Source organism: Piliocolobus tephrosceles, chromosome 17 (genome assembly GCF_002776525.5).
Source record: "Piliocolobus tephrosceles isolate RC106 chromosome 17, ASM277652v3, whole genome shotgun sequence".
In the NCBI taxonomy this organism is placed as follows: domain Eukaryota; kingdom Metazoa; phylum Chordata; class Mammalia; order Primates; family Cercopithecidae; genus Piliocolobus; species Piliocolobus tephrosceles.
The window spans coordinates 32149570-32171324 of record NC_045450.1 but is presented as its reverse complement, the minus strand read 5'-3'; the positions used below and the strand labels follow the sequence as shown (position 1 = coordinate 32171324).

At 37.6% G+C, this 21755-nt stretch overlaps 1 protein-coding gene across 1 annotated transcript in view; it reads left to right on the top strand.

The window, feature by feature from the left end:
- The window catches only part of ITFG1 (integrin alpha FG-GAP repeat containing 1), a 277510-nt gene that overhangs the window by 84391 nt on the left and 171364 nt on the right, over nucleotides 1-21755 (top strand). Inside the window, exon 8 of the mRNA XM_023189598.1 lies at nucleotides 6529-6610. Coding sequence (XP_023045366.1) covers nucleotides 6529-6610 — 82 coding nt within the window. The remainder of the gene's footprint in view (nucleotides 1-6528; nucleotides 6611-21755) is intronic.

Here is a 21755-nt window from a genome sequence, read left to right as displayed (position 1 = left end):
TTAAAGTTTATAATAAATTTAGGAGGAATTTATAATAACGCAGGAAAGAGATGAATGATTAAAGAAGGAAATGTTGAGAATAGACAAGAAGGGTTAAATATGAGAATACAGGATGACCGTTAACACAATGCTTACTTACGTTTTGTTCTGGTGAGCAATAAGAGAAATAGAGGCCAGGCACAGTAGCTCACACCTGTAATCCCAGCACTTAGGGAGGCTGAGACAGGCAGATCATTGGAGGTTGGGAGTTCAAGACCAGGCTGGCCAGCTGGTGAAACCCCATGTCTTCTAAAAATACAAAAATTAGCTAGGTGTGGTGGCACATGCCTGTAATCCCAGCCACTTGGGAGACTGAGCCAGAAGAATCGCCTGAACCTGGGAGGCAGAGGTTGCAGTGAGATCATGCCACTGCATTCCAGCCTGGGCAACAGAGCAAGACTCCATCTCAAAAAAATTTTAAAAAAAGAGAGAGAAATAGAAAAGACAAAAGAAGTAACTAATTTGGGGCAGGAAAAAAATTATTTTAGAATAGAGACATGTCTCCCAGCTACTCAGGAGGCTGAAGCAGGAGGATTGCTTGAGTCCAAGAGTTTGAGGCTGCAGTGAGCTATGATTGCACCATTGCACCCCAGCCTGAGCGACAGAGCAAGACCTCATCTCTATATTAAAATTATTTTTTAAAAAGCAAAAAACAGAGACAAGGAAGTGGTTGGAAATGTAGGAACAGAACTCAAGGAAGAAAGTAGATAAGTGTCATGAAGGAAGAGTTAAGAATGGCAAAACCAGATCCTTGGACACCCTTTATGTCAGAATTTTTTCAGCCTTGGCACTGTCACCATTTTGAGCCAGATAATTCTTTCTGTGAAGAACTGTCTTGTGCATTGTCGGTTGTTTAGCAGTATCGCTGACCTCTTCTCACTAGTTCATAGTAACCACCTGCCAGTTGTGACAATCAAAAATGTCTGCAGACATTGCCAAATGTTCTCAGGGAACTAAAATTGCCTCAGTTGAGAACCATTGCTTTACATGAATAAAGATAGGAACATGCACTCGTCATTACATACTGCTTCATGGTCAGTTTTGACCTTTATAAATATGGCAGTTGTAACATTAAATATTAAACATGAAAGCCAAAGCATTGGTAGTCATCCATGAAAGGCTACTTGCTACCACATGACACTTTTGGTTGGAATTCAAGCAGAAAATGGCAGAAAGTCTCCTTGTCAATTGGTGTGGGTTAACTGCTTCAGTGGTTTTGGTAGTTGTGGTAGCAGTAGTTACTACTAGTGTTCCTGCTACTACTACACTCTTATTAACGTTAACTAAATACATGCTATGTGCTAGGCACTATACTGAGCATTTTATATGGATTATCTCCTTAATCCTCAAAATCCTTGTAAAAATACATTTTTTAATAAGTCAAGGAATGCTTAGAGAAGGACTAACTTATTCCTGCCTCATGGCTAGCAAACAGTGGAGCTGAGAGTTGAACTAGGAAATCTGTTTCTAAACCTTCTACCCTTAAGTCATTGAAATTAGTACACAATAATTCCAGAAACCAACTTGGAAAAGAAAAGATAAAGAGATGGCTGCAATAGAGCCCCTAGTGAGTTCGTTGAATTTTCGATTACAGGGAAACAGTGCAGATCGGTAAGAACACCACAGTAAAAAAATGCTGCAGTCAAAGGATACAAAATTGCAGCTAACTAGGAATAATTTCTAGTCTTCCATAGCACTGCTGTTGACAGGATGACTGTGGTTAACAATAATATATAGTTTCAAATAACTGGAATTGACTGGAAATCGACACAGGATATTTTCAGTGCCACTTCGCCAGCTAGAGACCTCCACTGCTGGTGGGGCCTCTGCTCAAGTTTCACTTACAACCACTGGGCTGGCTCTGCCCATGCGACCTGGCAGGTTGTGCTTGGCTCGCGCTACCAGCCCTAGTCTCACATCCACTGTGGGCAAGCCAGGCACAGCGTGATGAGGGGTGTATGAGCAAGTAAGTGCAGGGGAGCTGCTCCAGGCACCAACTCCATGCAAGGCTGAGGCGCAACCAGGCGTACCACAAGCAGCTTCTGACTTAGGTGCCAGAGTTTGGATGAAGGGAGCATGGTGGTGCCCGAGAAACTTGGAGACACGAGCAACTGCAGGGCCCTAAAGGGGGTGTTACAGTGGGCAACCAGAGATTGAGCAAGGTGAAGAAGAGTTCTGTTTAGCAACAGAATAGCTCTCAGTGGAGAGGGGACCTGAAGTGCACAGCCCCTACCCAAAGGCAGGGAATCCCCACATGTGGCTGAGTCTGGGGTTTTTATGGGCTCAGGATGGGGGAGTGCATGTTGATTGGTCTATGGCGGCCTGGAAAAAGCACCATTTTATTGTCTAAGAGGCATCAAGGAAGTTCTCACTCTGGTCGGGGACTTTACCCGGAACTGGCTGCTTGGATTCAGTTTAGTTTTTCTTTGGTTTGAAGGTGGGGTTTCACTGGGGACCCATCCCTATCTGCCTAGGAATTTGTCTGTCTCCTGCCACTATTAGATGGAGGATATTGAGGCTGGGCATGGTAGCTCACGTCCGTAATCCCAGCACTTTGGGAGGCCAAGGCAGGCAGATCATGAGGTCAGGAGATCGAGACCATCCTGGCTAACACAGTGAAACCCCATCTCTACTGAAAACACAAAAAAATTAGCTGGGTGTGGTGGCAGGTGCATGTAGTCCCAGCTATTCAGGAGGCTGAGGCAGGAGAATGGCGTGAACCCGGGAAACGGAGCTTGCAGTGGTCAAGATTGTGCCACTGCACTCCAGCCTGGCCAACACAGCAAGACTCCATCTCAAAAAAAAAAAAAGGAGGAGGATATTGAGTATTCTGAATAGGAAGAAGTGATAAGTGTTTGAGATTATGGATATGCTAATAACCCTGATCCAGTCGCCATACATTACAAGTATCACAACATCACTGTGTGCCCCATGAGTATGTATAATTATTATTTATCAGTTTTTAAAAAATTGTACAGTGTAAAAAAAAGTAATGTTGTTTGTTTCATAGCAAAATTACTCTCATACTGAAGGACATAAATATACAAATAGGTGGAGATTCCAATCCAAAAGTGAAAAAGAGAGTCAGACCATGGAGTAAATGAGGACCAAATGGCAGCCTGTGAAAAAAGTACTTGCAGATCATAAGCACAGGACTGCCATTATGACAGTACCATGTAGGTGCCCGATACGTTGCGTTTTGCAGAACACTTTGTTATCTTTCATTCCATTTGACCTCTCCAGAACCCTGCAAGTAGACAGTACATTTAACCCCTTCTAACAACTGAAGAACTGAAGCCTAGAACAGTGAGTGGCTATCCCAAAGTGACATAACTTTTCAATGAAAGCAGGACTGGAACCCACCTCACCTTCCTCCAAGTCTGGTATTCTTTGCACCAGACTGTTCTCGCAGAATATGTACAAAATTGAAAACAGTATTTATCATGTTTCTCTTCCCTCATTAATAGCTACAGAGCAGCTTCATCTTTGAAAATGAGTGTAGTTGTGCTATACTTTAAAATGTGTTATATATTGAGATAAAATATATTGATGATGCAGTTTTATTAAATCATTTTGTTACATATTAAATATGTAAGTAAGTAATCTGAATGCAAATGAAGTTATATATGTCTATACTGCTAAGCAAAGTAAAGAACAAGTAATGATAATAATGGAAAAGTTGTCTAATAAAGTGTTGTCTTTTCCCCCAACTCTGTCATATGTATAATGTGTTCTGCTTACTCTCACTATGGTCAGAATGTATTCTTTTCCTCCAGCAATTAGAAGTGGGCATTGCTCTTCTATTGATGTTCAGTGTAAAAGTGGCATCTTAGAAGACATAGAAGGCTGTTACTTCAATGTTTCTTGATGGAGATAAATCATGAGGTTATATCCATATATTTCTAGATATATTTACCCAAATTCATAGACCTTCAGTGGGGTAACTTGTTCACTTCAGTTAGTATATTGAGTTGACATTCAGCTTTATCTCATAGGAGGCTGATATGTTTTAAGAGAGATTTTTCCATTCATTCATGAAACACTGTATACACTCTACACAATGCTGTGATCTGTCTTTCCTTTTTTTTTTTTTTTTTTTTTTGAGATGGAGTCTGGCTCTGTCACCCAGGCTGGAGTACAGTGACTCAGTCTTGGCTCACTTGCTCGCTCCACCTCCCAGGTTCACATGATTCTCCCGCCTCAGCCTCCCTAGTAGCTGGGATTACAGGTGTGCACTACCATACCCAGCTAAATTTTTTTGTATTTTTAGTAGAGACGGGGTTTCATCATGTTGGTCAGCTGGTCTCGAACTCCTAACCTCAAGTGATCTGCCTACCTCAGCCTCCCAAAGTGCTGAGATTGCAGGTGTGAGCCACCGCGCCCAGCCAATGCTGTGATCTTTCTAAACTGCAAAAGCACTTGACAGTTCAGCTAGGGATTTGGCAACTTTGACACATCTCTAATGCAGTTTCAGGTTCTAGGTAAGACTGGAGGGAAAGCCTAAGGCTTAATACCCTTACTAAATAAGATGTCTGTAGAAAATCATTGAAAAGTACATCAGATGCTTTAATAATGGGAGGGGAAACATGTTTCTGCACAGGGATAATGGAGTGTTAAAGTAGTTGGAACATTGCTTGTCACAAGAAAAATCTTATTTCCTTACTCATGGTCCTCAAGCATTTGGGTTTTGTGCTTTTATTACAGCAGTGCATTTCTCTGTAAAGATCAGCAATGATTTCTTAAGAAACCGACTTGCAGATTGTGATATTATGAAATACATATTTGATGTTAGTCCCCATTTCCTAATATACAACTTCTGAAAGACCTAGAATCGCCAAAGGGATGTCTTTTTGTATGCTAATGAGTTGACTGGTGGATGAACCCCAAAATAACTTCAGAATGTGGCTGGTCACCAGAATGACCAATACATAATTAGAGGATTGGGACGTTTAGCCCCTCCCCACTACTTCCAGGGACGGGTGAGAGTCTGAAGGTTAAAGTAATCACCAGTGGCCAGCGGTTTCACCAATCATGCCTACATAATGAAGCCGTCTTAAAAACCTAAAAGAATTAGGTTCTGAGCGCTTCCTGATAGCTGAACAGGTGGGGAAGTTCCTGGAAGGTGGAGTGCCCAGAGAGGGCATGGAAGCTCTGTGACCCTTCCGTACCTCGCCCTACTCTTCTCTTCATCTGTATCCTTTGTAATATCCTCTATAATATCCTCTATAATATCCTCAGTAAACATGTTTCCCAGAGTTCTGCGAGCCACTCCAGCTGTGAATCCAAAGAGTAGGTGGTGTGAGTCCCAACTTGAAGCTGGTCAGGCAGAAATACTGGAGGTCCAAATAACGTGGGGGACTGGTGTCTAGGATAATTTGGGGGACTGAGCCCTCAACATGTGGAATTAGAGGACAGCCAGGTGATATCCACTGCAGAAATGATTGCTTGTTTATAGCGGGGGAAAATCCCCCACATGTAGTCACAGAAGTCTTATGTCTGTTGATTGTGTGAGAGCATAAGGGAGAAAACCAGTGCTCATTTTTTCACTCAAACAGATCTTCAGTATCCTTAGAGAAACAAAGAAGGAAAAACTCATTTTAAAGTGTACAGATATCCTGTATACAGTATGTAGGAATCAGAGTCAGTATCTCAAACAGAAAATAGAGAGGTCAGTGATAAGAACTCTGTACAAACTTGAGAGCTCAAAATTTCAAATTCATTGTTTTGATTTCTTTTTCTTGTATAATAATCTAAAATTATAGAAGGGAAAGGCAATAATTTAAAGAAATGTATATTGTTTTTGGTAGTCAGATGTGTGCTGTTTTTGTTTGGAAAGAGTGAGTGAAACAAAGGATCGCTAATAAGCTCTCCTTTTCTGTTTAGCTTTGGCACCCCTGCTTCTCAGTCAGCACGTGGCTGCTGTTGTGATCCTTTGCTTCCCTTCTAATTGATGCGTAAACTTGAGTTGATGGATTGGCACTTTAAGGATCAATGGAATTCTCCTCTCATTTCAATATCTTTTCTTAATTGTTCCCAACAGAATCTTCTTCCCTTAAAATCTGCAAAACATGTCTTTGTACTTATACTGTTTATGTGTTACCGTCAGAAAAGCTTTCTTTCTGACTTGTATTCTATCTCCCAAATGACTGTAAGTTTTTGAGGGTAGGAACTAATTTTATAATTCTTTATATTTCCAAAGCCTTCCACAGTACTTGAAATTATTACTCTCTGAAATTATGATGATGCAATGGTAAAAGATACCAGAATCGACAGCAAGGAAAGCATACCAGATTCATATTTTCATCTTCAACGCACAGGAGTTTCCTTTGCTTCAAAATAAAAGTGAAACAGGAGATTGGAATAATTTTTGTGCAGCACAACAAAATCCTGAAGTTATTTATTTCCCTAGCTCAGTTAGAATGCTTTGTTTTACACTTAACAAATGAGTGGACTAAGATGGTCTAATTGAAAGTTTTCTTCATTTAACAGGATGGAAACTTCTCTGTCAGTACTATATTGGAAAAACCTCAAAATATGATGGTGGTTGGACAGTCAGCATTTGCAGACTTTGGTAAGATTTGGTAAAAAAAAAAAAAAAAAAGGCTTTTGTCTTTCCAATTCTCTCCCTCTTTTTGATCTATTTATGTTAATTCCCCGTAGCAGGAAATAACTATTATAGCTTCAAAAGATCCCTATTCGATAATAGTATTGTACATGACATGTCAATTCCTTAATGAAATAAGGAGAAATTTATAATGTATTTAAAAAATAGTTTAATATTGTTTGCAGAAGTAATATGCAAAACAAGAAAATCTACTGAGACTTTTTCTAAAGAATACCAGGTATTAATTACCATAAATTCTTCATGTATATCCAACATATGGAACAAATAGAAGTGAAGGAGTTAATCTGACCTCTTAAAACCAGTACTAAAAGCCATTTTTATTTACAACTTAATTTTAAAGCAGAGTAATACCTATTATGAATTACCCAAAAGAGGACATATGAATTTCTGTTTTCCATAAGATTCTGCACAATTAAGTTCACATTGGTCAGGAACTTCCAAAGCACGTGTGGCTCTTTTTATCATTTGTCAGAGTAATTATATTAGATGGGAAAGTGGTCTGGGTGACCACCACCTAAAAGCTGTTCAGTGCTTGTTCCCGTCCCGCCGATCCTTCATTATGCCAGTAAACACCGTAGGCTTTCCTCAACATGTAGATGAGACATCACCATGTTCAGATACCTCAGTTTCCTCATATATAAAGTGGAAATGACAATAATATCCACCTCTAAAGGCTATTATGAACAGCACAATGTAAATATAGCACAGTGACAGGCTTATAGCAAGAGCACAGGAAGTTAGAGTTTGAGCTGGATACAGTGGCTCTCACCTGTAGCCCGAGCTACTTGGTAGGACTGTTTGAGCTGAGGAGTTCAAGACTATCCTGGGCAACCTAGTGGAACCTCATCTCAAATTGTAGTTTGAGTCTATTCGTTGGACTTACCTGTTTTTTGTTCTTGTTGCCTCTGCTGCTCTTTATGCAGCTGGCTAAATCAACTCACTGTTCAGTGTCATATGGATGTGTCCTGACATGGCTACATCAGGAGTTTTGATAATGTCATATTGTGGAAATTTTAACCTGAATCTTTATGTTGAATATTATGTTAATTTTGAGTACATTTCTATTGCCTTTACAGTTTTTAATGCCGATAGTCAAGTGATAGAGCACATGACATTATTTTTTGGAATTTGCTGACTAATTTGATTAGCTAGATTAATAACAGCTCTCTCTTCAAGTCTCTCTTTAGGAAAAAAGTATATATGTACTATATAATTCTCAGGGAGTGCAGAGATGTCTCTGATCCCCTTAACTCCTTGTTAAAAAAACTCCAAATTAAAGTTATATCTTTTGTAATCGTGTGTTTATATCATAACATGCCTTACTTTTAACAAAATTATTAGTAGCTTTACTTTGAGGATTTTTTACAATTTTGCTAAACATAAACATTTACACGTTAGTGTTTTTAAGATGTGCAGATTATAAGACACAGATTAAGAAACATAATTATTGCTCCCTGTTTTTAATAGTTTTTGGTAGTTTATCAGTAAACTTTTTAAAATTTATTAGTACATATCACACATTGGCATTTTAGTTGAATATTGGCAAAAAAGACTGCTGGGTCCAAAAATATGATATTAACATATCGAAAATATGCATTCTTCCTGTGAAAAGTATACATGTAAATGCATTTGTGAATTGCATCCAGCCCTCTGTCTTCCTTTCCACCTACTTCCATTGAACCAAAACAAGGGAAGTGACTGACAGCCAGGAAGTCAGCATGATTCCAGAAATTTACCATTCAGTTGATAAAGAGTGCACATGCTTAAATAAATGGTGTATGTGACAAGAAGTCTGTACCAAAGAGAAGTGTTTAAAGGCTCCCAGCTCACTTGTCTAAAAAAAAAGAGAAGACTAGAAAGAAACATAGCCAAAGGGTAATAATGGTTTTGTTAAAGTAGCATAATAGGTTATCTTATTCCCTATTTTCCAAATTTTGTCATGTGGCTAGAATAATATGTTAATTTAATAGTGAAAAAGTAAATTATAGAGAAGTAGTAGTCAACAATGGCAAGAAAGAAGCTAAAGTATATACTTACTGCTGAGTAAAAAAAGTGTTAGAATTTTTATCTTAAAACTTTTGAGTTCATGTAAAATTGATACTATTTTTTGAGTGGCATGAACGACTCATTTAGAAAAGGTCATGTGTGGCTTGGTGTGGTGGTTTGTACCTGTAGTCTCAGCTTCTCGGACTGAGGCAGGAGAATTGCTTGAGCACAGGAGGTCAAGGCTGCAGTGAGCTGTGATCGAGCCACTGCACTCTAGCGTGGGCAACACAAGTGAGACCTCATCTCTAAAAATTTTTTTAAAGAATGAAAGAAGAGGTTACGTAGTTTCACAGGGTCTTTAACACCAAATAAAATGCAAAAGTTAGACCTCTGAGAAAAACATTGAATTTCTATTATGCTTTAAATATTGTGCTGAATACTATGTAAGAAAATTGATTTTAAAGGTAAAGTCCTTGCCTTTAGGAATTTTATTAGGCCTGGTGCAGTGGCTCACATCTGTAATCCCAACACTTTGGGAGGCTGAGGCGGGAGGATCACTTGAGCTCAGGAGTTTGAGACCAGCCTGGGCAATGTGATGAAACCCTGTCTCTACCAAAAATACAAAAAAATTAGCTGGGCATGATGGCACAAGCCTGTGGTCCTAGCTACATCCTCTCCACATCTCTGATGTGAGAGGATCACTTGAGCCTGGGAGGCAGAGGTTGCAGTGAACAGTGATTGTGCCACTGCACTCCAACCTAGGAAGGAAGGAGGGGAGGGAGGGAAGGAGAGAGGGTCTGATGGGGAAGACAGAATATGAGTATGTTAAAAAAAAATACAAGAATAAAGCAACAAGCTGCCACGATATAAGAGAAACCAAACTGCATTTCATTGATTATGAAATTAATGCCATGGAAAAAGTGCTAAGTCTTGCAGCAACATAGATCATCCTAAGCTGAGAAAGGGTACGAAAGTCTCATGGAAGTGGTGAGATTTTGTACTGGACTTTGAAACAAATCTAAGGTTTGGCTAAAAATATGTGGAAATATAAAAATGGTTTGGTTAGTGACTAGTGAATAAATCACTTTGGGTTGAATCGACAGTTTCTATAAAAATATAGAAGCATAATAAATGGCCTGGGAACCCACTGGATTACTAAATGAATAACAGATGAACAAATGTTGATTTTATTCTGTAGAAGTGATGGGAAATAGTGGAACAATTTTAAACATCTGTTAATACCTTTTTTATTAACTTCAGAAAGTAAAGTTGAACAAAATCTTCTGGTCTGGTGGGATATGCATAATGTAATGCTTCTTGAGCATGCAGTAGGAGTTCAGAGGAAGATTATTAGAACCTCTGAGGTGCCTGAGATTTTGATGTTAAAAGAGAAGCAGATTTAAACAATCTTAAAATACAGCATTTTCTAAAGGTGGAAACCACTCAGGAGACAGGTCAGGGCATGAGATGGTGCGAGCCGGAGCTGAACTACATCAGTATATGGAGGGAATCAGTAAATTTCTGATTGGTTTGACACTAGAGAGAGTAAAAAGTAAAAAACTGACTCTGAATAACCCAAAGAAGGGCAATACCATTCACAAAGATAGGTAAATTAGGAGAGAGAGCTGAATTAGGTACTGAGACACTTTAAATTTATCACATTAATCATGCTGTAAAGACAACAAAACCATCACATTTAAATGCAGACCTAAGCCGAGGGAAAAAGCCAAGGCAGTTGTGAGAGCCCTTTAAGAGGGAAGAGGTCAAGACTGAGATGAGCCTTCCAAAGAAGAAGGTGTAAAATGGAGGGGACAGAGGGCTAAGGAGGGAGAAAAATGGGTGCTAAAAGGTGGTCAGAAACCATCGGCGTGTATTAAAATATAATGCGAAAGAAGACCAAAAAAAGACCTTTCGATTTTCATTTTAGCAGTGTCTTAGTGGCCCAAAAGTTATCATTTGCAGAATTCTTACAGCAGTCCCTGAGTCATAGAAATTACCCAATAAATACTTGCTGCTACTGGTAAGTGTCAGATGAGGTTCTGGGCTCTAGTCTCATATTTAGAACATCTGCAACCCATAAATGTCTCTCATAGCTAAGAAATCATCAAGGAGGGTGTATCTTCTAGAAGACATGTTTTCTGTCTTGCCCTACTATATAATCCTTTTAAACTGTATGTTAATCTTGAGTCTCTTTCTACGTAGGCTCTGAATATCAAAATCTAGAGTTCCTGTAAATAAGGTGTTATTTCTTATTAAATTATATAGGACAAAACGTCAATAGAAATTAGACTTCGAGAAAATGGGTATCAATTTTGTATGTAATACTAGATGTAGTGGAAATCAATAAAAGCTATAAAACTGAAGGAAAAACAGAAACCTTATACAGAATGTCATCATTTTTTATAGACTGAATTATTGTAAATGTCATATAAATTTATTTATAAATTATACAGATCTCATGCTAACTGCTGTGTATCACATCTTCAGAAGGAGATCACACTTCTTCAAGTAAAGGGAGAATACTGAGCATGATGAATTGGGACTTGGAATTGTCAGTCAGATCTAGATAATCCTATAAAAAATAAAGGAGCTAATGAAATTGGAAAACTGTTATTCGTGAAAGTTATAAACATACTGGAAAATCTTGAACAACTTAAAGATAGTCTCATTGATGGTTAACCCCAAATATGATTCAGTTGAGTACACCTAGTACCTAGCACAGTAATCGGTGACATTTAGTAAAGGAGAAAGGCAGGGACACCCCACATTAAAGTTGTTTTGTGAAGTCTTATAATATTTGGTAAAGATTCAGATGTTAATTCTAAATTAACCATCGTAGAGCTGATTTCAAAGCATTTATAGCAATTAGGCTCCCTTTGTTTTATGGCTAGGTGTATTCAGTAACCATCTGACAAATTAAAATTGTTTCTTGTTCATGTTTGATCTGGAAAGTAAATCGTATGAGCCGTGTATGGAAATGTAAATTTTATGTTTAGTCTGAATGCTAATTGGTAATTGAATGTTCATATTCTCTCTCACAAAAGAATTTTAAAAGTCAAATGCCTTCAAATAGGTGACGATTATATTACAAAAGAAGCTAGAAAGCAGAAAATTCTGGGTGCTGTGCTTTCTGTACTTGGTCTTATTATGTAAGTCATTTAAGATTGGCTTTTGGTCCACAGTCTTACATTAATGGCACACTTTGTGTGTGTGTTTGTTTCTTATAGTTGAAAATTGGCTGCTCTTTTGTTAAGTAGCCCCTTTTTCATTAAAAAGGGACATTGAACACTAGTCAAAAATCAATAAAGCAGAAAAGTGTTTGAAATTGCAGATATTCTTTCTTAAATGTACTACTATTCCATATCACTGTCCTTGCCAGTCAGAAATTATCAAGTAAATACAAATATAGAGTACTTTAATATGTGTAATATGGGCAAATTAGACATAAGTGCTGCATTATAATACTTTCATTTTCTTTGAATTGTATGGTACATACACAGGATTCAATCAAATAGTTCAGTCTGTTTATTCTTTAAAATTGTGGAGCAATTCGTTTTTCTTCCATTTAGTTTCCTTTCTGTTTTATAATGAAATATTTCTGTTGTGTACAAGGCATTGGTTAATGAATTCAAAAAATAGTTTTAGAGTTCTTACTCTTTGGACTGGCTGTGTATTCAGTGCTTGGCATATAGCCAAGCCTCAAGCATACAAAAACCCTGTTCTGGTGAAGTTTAAATTCTATTGAGGGAAGAAAGACAAAAACAATTAAATTAATAAGGAATTGCAAGAAAGTGGTAAGAGCTCTGAGGGAAGTAAACAAAGGGCTATCATAGGAAATGAGAAGGGCTATTTTACGTAGCTCATTAGAGGTTACATCTGATCTGAGACTTGAATGAAGTTGTAGAAGGTTTTTGGGGAAAATGCTCCATGCATAGGGAACACATAAGTGAAGATTCTAAGGCAACAATAAGCTTGATGTTCAAGGAACAAAAAGAGGGCTGGCAAGGCCGGGCGTAGTGGCTCACGCCTGTAATCCCAGCACTTGGGAGGCCGAGGCAGGCGGATCACGAGGTCAGAAGATCGAGACCACAGTGAAATCCCGTCTCTACTAAAAATACAAAAAATTAGCCGGGCGTGGTGGCACACGCCTGTAGTCCCAGCTGCCAGGGAGGCTGAGGTAGGAGAATGGTGTGAACCTGGGAGGCTGAGCTTGCAGTGAGCCGAGATCGCGCCACTGCACTCCAGCCTGGGTGACAAAGTGAGACTCCGTCTCAAAAAAATAAAAAATAAAAATAAAAAGGCTGGTACTTGGCCAGGTCTTGTAGTGCTTTGTGGACAAAGGTAACAAGGAGTTTGGATTTTATTCTACATGTAATTGGAAACTTCAAGGAGACTAGTTAAGAGGGAAAAGCGATGGTGACTTGGACCAGGGAAACCACCAGGAAATAGATAGAAGTAGTCTTATTTAGGACATACTGGAAACAAAGTTAACAGGAAATGCTGATGGATTAGATGTTGGAGGGAAGAGAAAAAGAAGAATGATTTCTAGATTTTTGGTTTGAACAACTCAGCGCCATTTGATGAGGTAGGAAAGGAGTAGGAAGAGGAACTCTGGAGTTCTGTTAATTGATAGTTCTGTTTGGGACATGTTAAGTTTGAGATTTCTATTAGAAGACAAAATGAAATGCATATGGGAGATACAAGCTCTGGAGAGACACAGAGTTGGATATTAGCATGTCCTTGTTTAACTGCCATTTAGAAGACAAATAATGGATAAATGAAGGAGTGCATGTCCAAAGCATCCTGCCTTTCTTTCTAACATTATAAATGCACCTGTGCTCCAGTCACACTGCCTTCTTGGTGTTCTGCAAATTGTCCCTCCTGAGGCCTTTGTCCTTGCTTATCCCTCTGCATGATATTCCTCATGACTCAACCCCATACCACCTTCTGATTTTGCCACATCACCCTCTCCTGGAGGCCTTCCCTGACCAGGCTATGTAAAACTGTAAACCCTACCCCCAGCACTTCTGCCCCACTTTCCTACTTTGTTTTTCTCCATCGCAGACTGTTGCTAACTTGGTGTTCATTCCACTCATGTGCCCTCACCAAAACTCCATTGGTGTGTCTTGTCCGCCATTGTCTCTCTCAAGCCTATAGCAGTGCCAGTCACATTATAAATACTAATGAATAATTTTAAATGAATTATTTAATTAAATGAAAAATATTCAACTGGATATTAACTATTCAGTATCAACATTGAAAATTTTAAAATATTATAAATGGTTTTTAAGAATTGAGCTCAAGTTTAGGACGTCTTAAGACCTTCAACTATAATCCTAAACCAAAACTTCTGAGAGTCATTCGTATGATAAAGAGTAACATATCATTACTTTTACTTATTTTGATTAAAGTTAAGTGATTAAAAATTGTTCTGAATCTAAAATGCATGGGTGCTGATTTCAGTAGGAGACATCCTGGATCCTTATACATTGTTAATTCTTAGTCTTCCTATTTACATTTTCTGATTCATAAATTCTGACCAGTAGATAACAACATACATTATCTACAGTATTTACTATTATTTGGCATTTAAATAGACAACTGTATTTGCACAGCTTCTTAATATCCTTTTTTTTTTATAGTGCCACTTCTGTTTCCATGTATTTGAAGTCATCATAACCAGTTTAAGTGGTTCTCCCTCTTCAGTCTGCTCTGCCCCATCCCATCAAAAAAAAGACAATGCTATTAGAAATTTTTGGTAAAACAAATATTTTATGTGCACTCATTGCCATAAAGCACCCAAAGTGGTGAGGTGTTCTTAGAGTACTCTTCTAATATTTGCAATACTCTTTCAAACAAATAATGAACCCAGTTCATTAGTATTTTCTTTTCATTCCATGTCTGTGATGATTGCAGTGCAATAGTTACTACAGCAAAAGTGATTAGTTCCTGAGTTTCTACTTTGTAGCAGACATCTGAGGCATCTATCTTGGTGAGACATGGATGCCAGATGTGATTCTGATAAATATTTTGAATGCATTTGATTGGAAATTATAATTTATGTAAAAATTATAAAATGGCTGCTTCATAGTCTTGACTTTATACATATTCAACATCTAAAGCAGACTAGGCTATATTAGTTTCTTTTAAGGTATACAAGTATGAGGAAAAACTAGGACTCTATATCCCTGAAGCCATTTTGTACAGGTTTGAATATAATAAATTCTTGCCTTTCTAGGTAAGAGTGTTTTTTTCCTAAATATACCTCTGACATATTGTATTCTCAAGACTGTGCTGTGCATTTAACTTTTTTCTGGTTCTTTTTTTTTGAGATGGAGTCTTGCTCTGTGGCCCAGGCTGGAGTGCAGTGGCATGATCTTGGCTCACTGAAAGCTCCACCTCCCGTGTTCATGCCATTCTCCTGCCTCAGCCTCCCAAGTAGCTGAGACTACAGGCGCCTGCCACCACGCCCAGCTAATTGTTTTGTATTTTTAGTAGAGACGGGGTTTCATAGCCAGGATGGTGTTTATCTCCTGATCTCGTGATCCGCCCACCTCTGCCTCCCAAAGTGCTCTGATTACAGACGTGAGCCACTGCACCCGGCCGCATTTAATTTTTTTAATGATGCATGGTATTATGAATGTATACTTAGCCTTTTCAATATTAAATTTAACGTACTTAAAAATGCTGTGGGATAATGTTGTATTTTACATTATTGATATTTTGTAATTTCATAGATGGTATGTTTAATACTTTCTAATATAACCCACAAATTAATTGGAATATTTGTCACTCTAAGCCTACCCTAGTTAGTATAATTGATCTATGATAAATGGAGCACCCCATGAAACTGTTCTGTTAACTATGCATAGCTCTTCGTTTTTTTATTGCAGCAGTACTATGAAAGTGATTATTGCAGACAACTCGGCTATTGTTAGACCTTACAGATACATATACCTAGGAGGGACCAAAAGATGGTGAGATTTATTTCTCTATAGCACATTACACCTGAGAGGAATTCCCTGCCATGAGTCAGAGTGGCATAGAAGCTCATTATGAAGAGCCTAGTGCCTTCCCTAGACAGAAAATATCCTGCCCTATTTTCAAACATATCTGACTTCCATTTCAACCCTGTATTTTCCCCTCTGCAACTCCACATTATCACTCTGTGTAAATGCCCCATTCATTGATAAGCAAAGTCACAATTGTGCTTCTTGGATGTAGGCACATACACAGCTTTTCTGTGCTTAACCTTAACCCATTAAAGAGCTGAGTAATGGATTGATGGGTTGAATGGATGGTGAATAATGCATGGTGGATGATGGATGGATAGTGACTGAATGGGTGAAAGTGCCCTTTACTACTTGTTCACAGCAATCTGTTCCCTTCGCCTCTCTCACAAAGCAATCCTGTTTTCCTCTTCTGTTCCCCAGTAGCAAGACAGTTCCCTTTTAGTCCTTGTTACACACAGACAAGTGGACATTCTCTGTAACTAGCCCCTGCCTGTCATCACATCACCCTCTGTAACTAATGTATGTTGAATTTAATCAAGAGAAAGCTTTCAAGTTTTTGTTAATCAGTGACATTGAAAGGATTTACAAATTTTGTGTATTGCAGATGTCTCTTTGCTTCTTTTTCATAATGCTTAAAAATAGTTATTTTTGGCAGAAATTATTTTATAGGAAATATTTTACATTTATCTCAAGTAATCTTTCCAAACCTTTCTAAGGTGAACAATATATTATTCAGCCACATTATAGAATGTGGTTATAGGAGTTCAGAGAGGTTAAGAAACAAGAAACTTGACCAAGGGCACATAGCTAGGGAGGAAGTGGCAGAGCCGGGACATGATCCTTGGCTCTGTCTCACAAGCTGCATCCTTAAACACTATCCACTCCTTCTTCATCTGCATTAGTTTACATTTTAAAATATGTTATCATGTTCAATAATGGTCACCAACAGTGTGACCCACTAGAATATGCTATTTGCTTTTAGAACCATGTATTTTGATAGTGAATCTGCTCCCTGTTTTTCACGTATTATTTTTAGAACTTTTATACTCTTTGACCACTCTCCCAAGTCATCCATCTCAAAAACATGATTATAAATATCTGTAATTCTAGAATATATAGTGTTTATGGATTCCAGAAAAAAAACAAACCCAACAGTAGTGATTTTGATATAAAATTCTTTTAAAATTGATTTCTGTTGGAATAAAACAGGCTTTCAGAATATAAATTATTTGTAGGTTTTTGTAAATTTTTAGTTGACATGTAATAATTATACGTATTTGTGGGATACAATGTGACGTTTCAATACATGTATACATTGTATAATGATCAAGTCAGAGTAATTAGCAAATCTGTCACCTCAAACTTCATTTCTTTTTGGTGAGAACTTTCAAAATAATCTCTTTTAGCTATTATGAAATAAAACAATACATCACAGTTAACTATAGTCACCTACTTTGCAATAGAACACCAGAAAGTATTCCGCCAATCTTAACTGTAGCTTTGTGCCCTTTGACCAGACTCTATCCATATCCTCTCCCCAGTCTCTGATAATCACTATTCTCTCTACTTCTATAAGATCTACTTTTTTAGATTCCACATATGAATGAATTCATATGGTATTTATTTTCTGTGTCTGGCTTATTTCACTTGACATAATGACCTCCAGGTTCATCCATGTTGTCATAAATGACAGGACTACATTCCTTGTAGTCCGAACGATAAATCATTGTATGTATATATATACCACATTTTTTTTTTAATCCATTCATACATTTGATGGACTCTGGTTGTTTCCTTCTTGGCTGTTGTGAATAGTGCTATAATAAACATAGGGATGTAGATATCTCTTGAAATACTGATTTCATTTCCTTTAGCTATATACCCAGTAGTAGGATTGCTGAATCATATGATAGTTGTATTTGTAATTATTTTTTTAGGAAACTCCATACTGTTTTACATAATGGCTGAACTAATTTACATTCCCACCAACAATATGTCAGAGTTCCCTATTCTCCAGTTCTTCACCAACACTTGTAATCGTTTTTCATAATAGCTAGCTAGCTAGAGTGAGGTGATGTCTCATTGTGATTTTGATTTGCATTTTCTGATGATTCATGATGTCGAGCATTTTTTCATGTACTTATTGTCCATTTCTGTGTTGTCTTTTGAGAAATGTCCATTCAAGTCTTTTGCCCATTTTTTAATCAGAATTTTTTTTGCTATTGAATTGTTTGGGTTCCTTATGAATTCTGATATTAACACTTTGTCAGATGTGTAGATCGCAAATATCTTTTTCCATTTTTTAGGTTGTCTTATCACTGTTACTTGTTTCCTTTGCTGTGCAGAAGCTTTTTAGTTTGCTGTAATCCTGTAATCTCATTTGCCTACTTTTGCTTTTGTTGCCTGTGCTTTTGAGGTCTTATTTTTAAAAATCCTTGGTGAGACCAGTGTCATGAAGTATTTCCCCTATGTATTTTTTTAGTAGTTTCAGAGTTCTGAGTCCTACCTTTAAGTCTTTAATCCATTTTGAATTGATTTTTTTAATATGATGAGAAGTGGGGGTTGACTTTCATTCTTCTGCATGTAGAAATCCAATTTTCCCAACTCCATTTATTGAAGAAACTGTCCTTTCCCCAGTGTGTATTGGTACCTTTGTGAAAGATCAGTTGGCTGTAGATGCATGGATTTATATTCTGTTCTATTGGTCTATGTTTCTGTTTTTATGCCAGTATCATGCTGTATTGATTACCATAGCTTTGTAGGATGTTTTAAAGTCAGGTATTCTGGTGCCCCCAGCTTTTTTTCTTAAGATTCCTTTGGCTATTCAAAGCCTGTTGTTGTTCCGCACAAACTTTAGGATTTCTTTCCCTACTACTGTGAAGAATGTCATTGGTATTTTGACAGGGATTGCAGTGAATCTGCAGATTGCTTTGGGTAGTGTGGTCATTTTAAGATTCCTTTGGCTATTCAAAGTCTGTTGTTGTTCCGCACAAACTTCAGGATTTCTTTCTCTACTATTGTGAAGAATGTCATTGGTATTTTGATAGGGATTGCAGTGAATCTGTAGATTGCTTTGGGTAGTGTGGTCATTTTAACCATATTCCTTCGGTTACATTTATGAATTCTTCCAGTTCATGAACACAGGGTATCTTTTCATTATTTGTATCCAATTCAATTTCTTTCATCAATTTTATAGTTTTGTTATAAAGATCTTTCACCTCCTTAGGTTTATTCTCAGTATCTTATTTGTAACTATTGTAAGTGGGAATTTTTTTTCTTGATTTCTTTTTCAGATAGTTTATTATTATTTATAGAAATGCTACTGATTTTTGCATATTGGTTTGTATCCTGCACCTTTACTGAATTCATTTATTAGTTCTAAAAGGTTTTTTTTTTTTGGTGGAGTCTAGGGTTGTATAAGATCGTGTCATCTGCAAACAAGAATGGTTTGACTGCCTCCTTTCCAATTTGAATGTCTTTTAATATCTGTCTTTCACCCGGTTGTTCTGGCTAAGATTTCCAGTATTTTCTTTTAATAGAAGTGGTGAAACTGGGCATCCTTGTCTTCTTCCACATCTTACGGGAAAAACTTTCTTTCAACTTTTTCCTTTTCAATCATGATGTTAGCTGTAGGTTTGTCATATATGGTTTTTATTGTGTTGTACATACCTGCTATGCCTATTTTGTTGAAAGGTTTTATCACAAAGGGATACTGAATTCTGTCAAATGCTTTTTCTTCATCTATTGAATGACCATATGGTTTTTGTCCTTCATTCTGTTAATATTGTCAGTCTCATTTATTGATTTGTGTATATTGAAACATTCTTATGCCTCTGGGATAAATCCCACTTGATCGTGGTGATTCTTTAATGTGTTGTTGAATTTGGTTTACCAAATTTGGTTTACCAGTGTTTTGTTGAGGAATTTTTGATCTATGTTTATCAGCGACATTGGCCTGTCGTTTTGTTGTTGTTGTGTCCTTGGCTGGTTTTGGTATCAGAGTAATTTTGTTCTTGTAGAATAGGTTTGTAAGAATTCCCTCCTCTCCACTTTTCTGAAATATTCTGAAAATAATTGGTATTAGTTCTTCTTTACATGGATTGGTAGAATTCAGCAGTGAAGCCATCGAGTCCTGGGCTTTCCTTTGATGGGATACTTTTTATTACTGATTCAATCTCATTACACATTATTGGCCTGTTCAAATTTTCTATGATATTTCTTCATGAGTCAATCTTGTTAGGTTGTGTTTATCCAGGAATTTATCAGTGTCTTCTAGATTTTCCAGTTTGTTGGCGTATAGTTGTTCATAATAATCTCTTATGATCCTTTGTATTTCAGTAGTATCAGTTATAATGCCTGCTTCTTCTCTGATTTTAAGTATTTTCCTTTTTTCTTAGTCTAGCTAACAGTTTGTAGATTTTCGTATCTTTTCAAAAAACCAACTCTTCCCTTTATTGATCTTTTGTCTTTTCTGATATACGTGTTTATTGCAGTAGACATCCGTCTGACTACTGCTTCTGCTGTAACCCATGGGTTTTGGTATGTTGTATTTCCATTTTCATTTGTCTCTAGAAATGTTTTAACTACTTCATTAACCATTGGTTCTTCAGGAGCATTTTGTTTAATTCCCATGTATTTATATGATTTTCCAAGTTCCCCTATATCGATGTGTATTTTTATACAGTTGTGGTTGGAAACAATACCTGATACAATTTCAGGTTTTTTAAATTTATTAAGACTGGTTTTGCGGCCTACCATGTGAAGGAGGAATTCTTCCAAACCCATTCTGTAAGATCAGAATTACTCTGATACCGAAACCAACTGGTGCACATGTTGGAGAATGTTCCATGTGTACCAGCAAAGTATGTGTATTCTGCTGCTGTTGGACGGAAAGTTCTGTATGTATCTGTTAGGTCTGTTTTGTTCTAAGTGAAATTCAATTCTGGTATTTCCTTATTAATATTGAAAGTGGGGTACCCAAGTCTCCTAGTAGTATTGTATTACTATTTATTTCTCCCTTTGTGTCCATTAATATTTGCTCTATATATTTAGGTGCTCCGATATTGGGTGCATGTATGGTCTTATTCCACATTGTGCCGTTTTGGTCAACCATGGACCACATATACAATGGTGGTCCCATGAAATTATGGTACCATTTTTTTACTGTACCTTTTCTATGTTTGTGTATCTTTAGACACACAAATACTCATCATGATGTTACAATTGCCTACAACAACCTTGTCCAACCTGCAACTTGTGGGCTGTGTGTGGCCCAGGACAGCTTTAAATTGCAGCCCAACACAAATTTATAAACTTTCTTAAAACATGAGTTTTTTTGACGCCTGTAATCCCAGCACTTTGGGAGGCCAAGGTGGGCGGATCTCTTGAGGTCAGGAGTTCAAGACCAGCCTGGCCAACATGGCCAGCATGGCCAACCCCTTCTCTACTAAAAATACAAAATAGCCAGGTGTGGTGGTGCACACCTGTAATCCAGCTACTCGGGAGGCTGAGGCAGGAGAATTGCTTGAACCCAGGAGGCGGAGGTTGCAGTGAGCTGAGATGGTGCCACTGCACTCCAGCCTGGGCGACAGAGTGAAACACTGTCAAAAAAAAAAAAGACATTATGAGTTTTTTTGCAATTTTTTTTTTCTTTTTTAGCTCATCAGCTATCACTAGTGTTAGTGTATTTCATGTGTGGCCCAAGACCGTTCTTCTTCCAATGTGGCCCAGGGAAACCAAAAGATTGGACACCTCTGAGTTAGATGACTTGCTAGTTCCTTTTTTGTCCTGCCTTACCTACTGTTTTAGCCCTTGCTAAACACTATAGTAACTATTTGTTTACTTCTTTTTTTCTCCACTTACCTGTGAGTTCCTTGAAGACAGAGACCATAAACTTTCATATTTCTATTTCCAGTGTTTAGAATAGTGGCTGGCTAAGTGTCCATCATCAGATGAATGGATAAAGAAAATGTGGTACTTATACACAATGGAATACTATTCAGCCATAAAAAACAATGAGATCCTGTCATTTGCAATAGCATGGACGGCATTGGAAGTCATTATGTTGAGTGAAATAAGCCAGGCACAGAAAG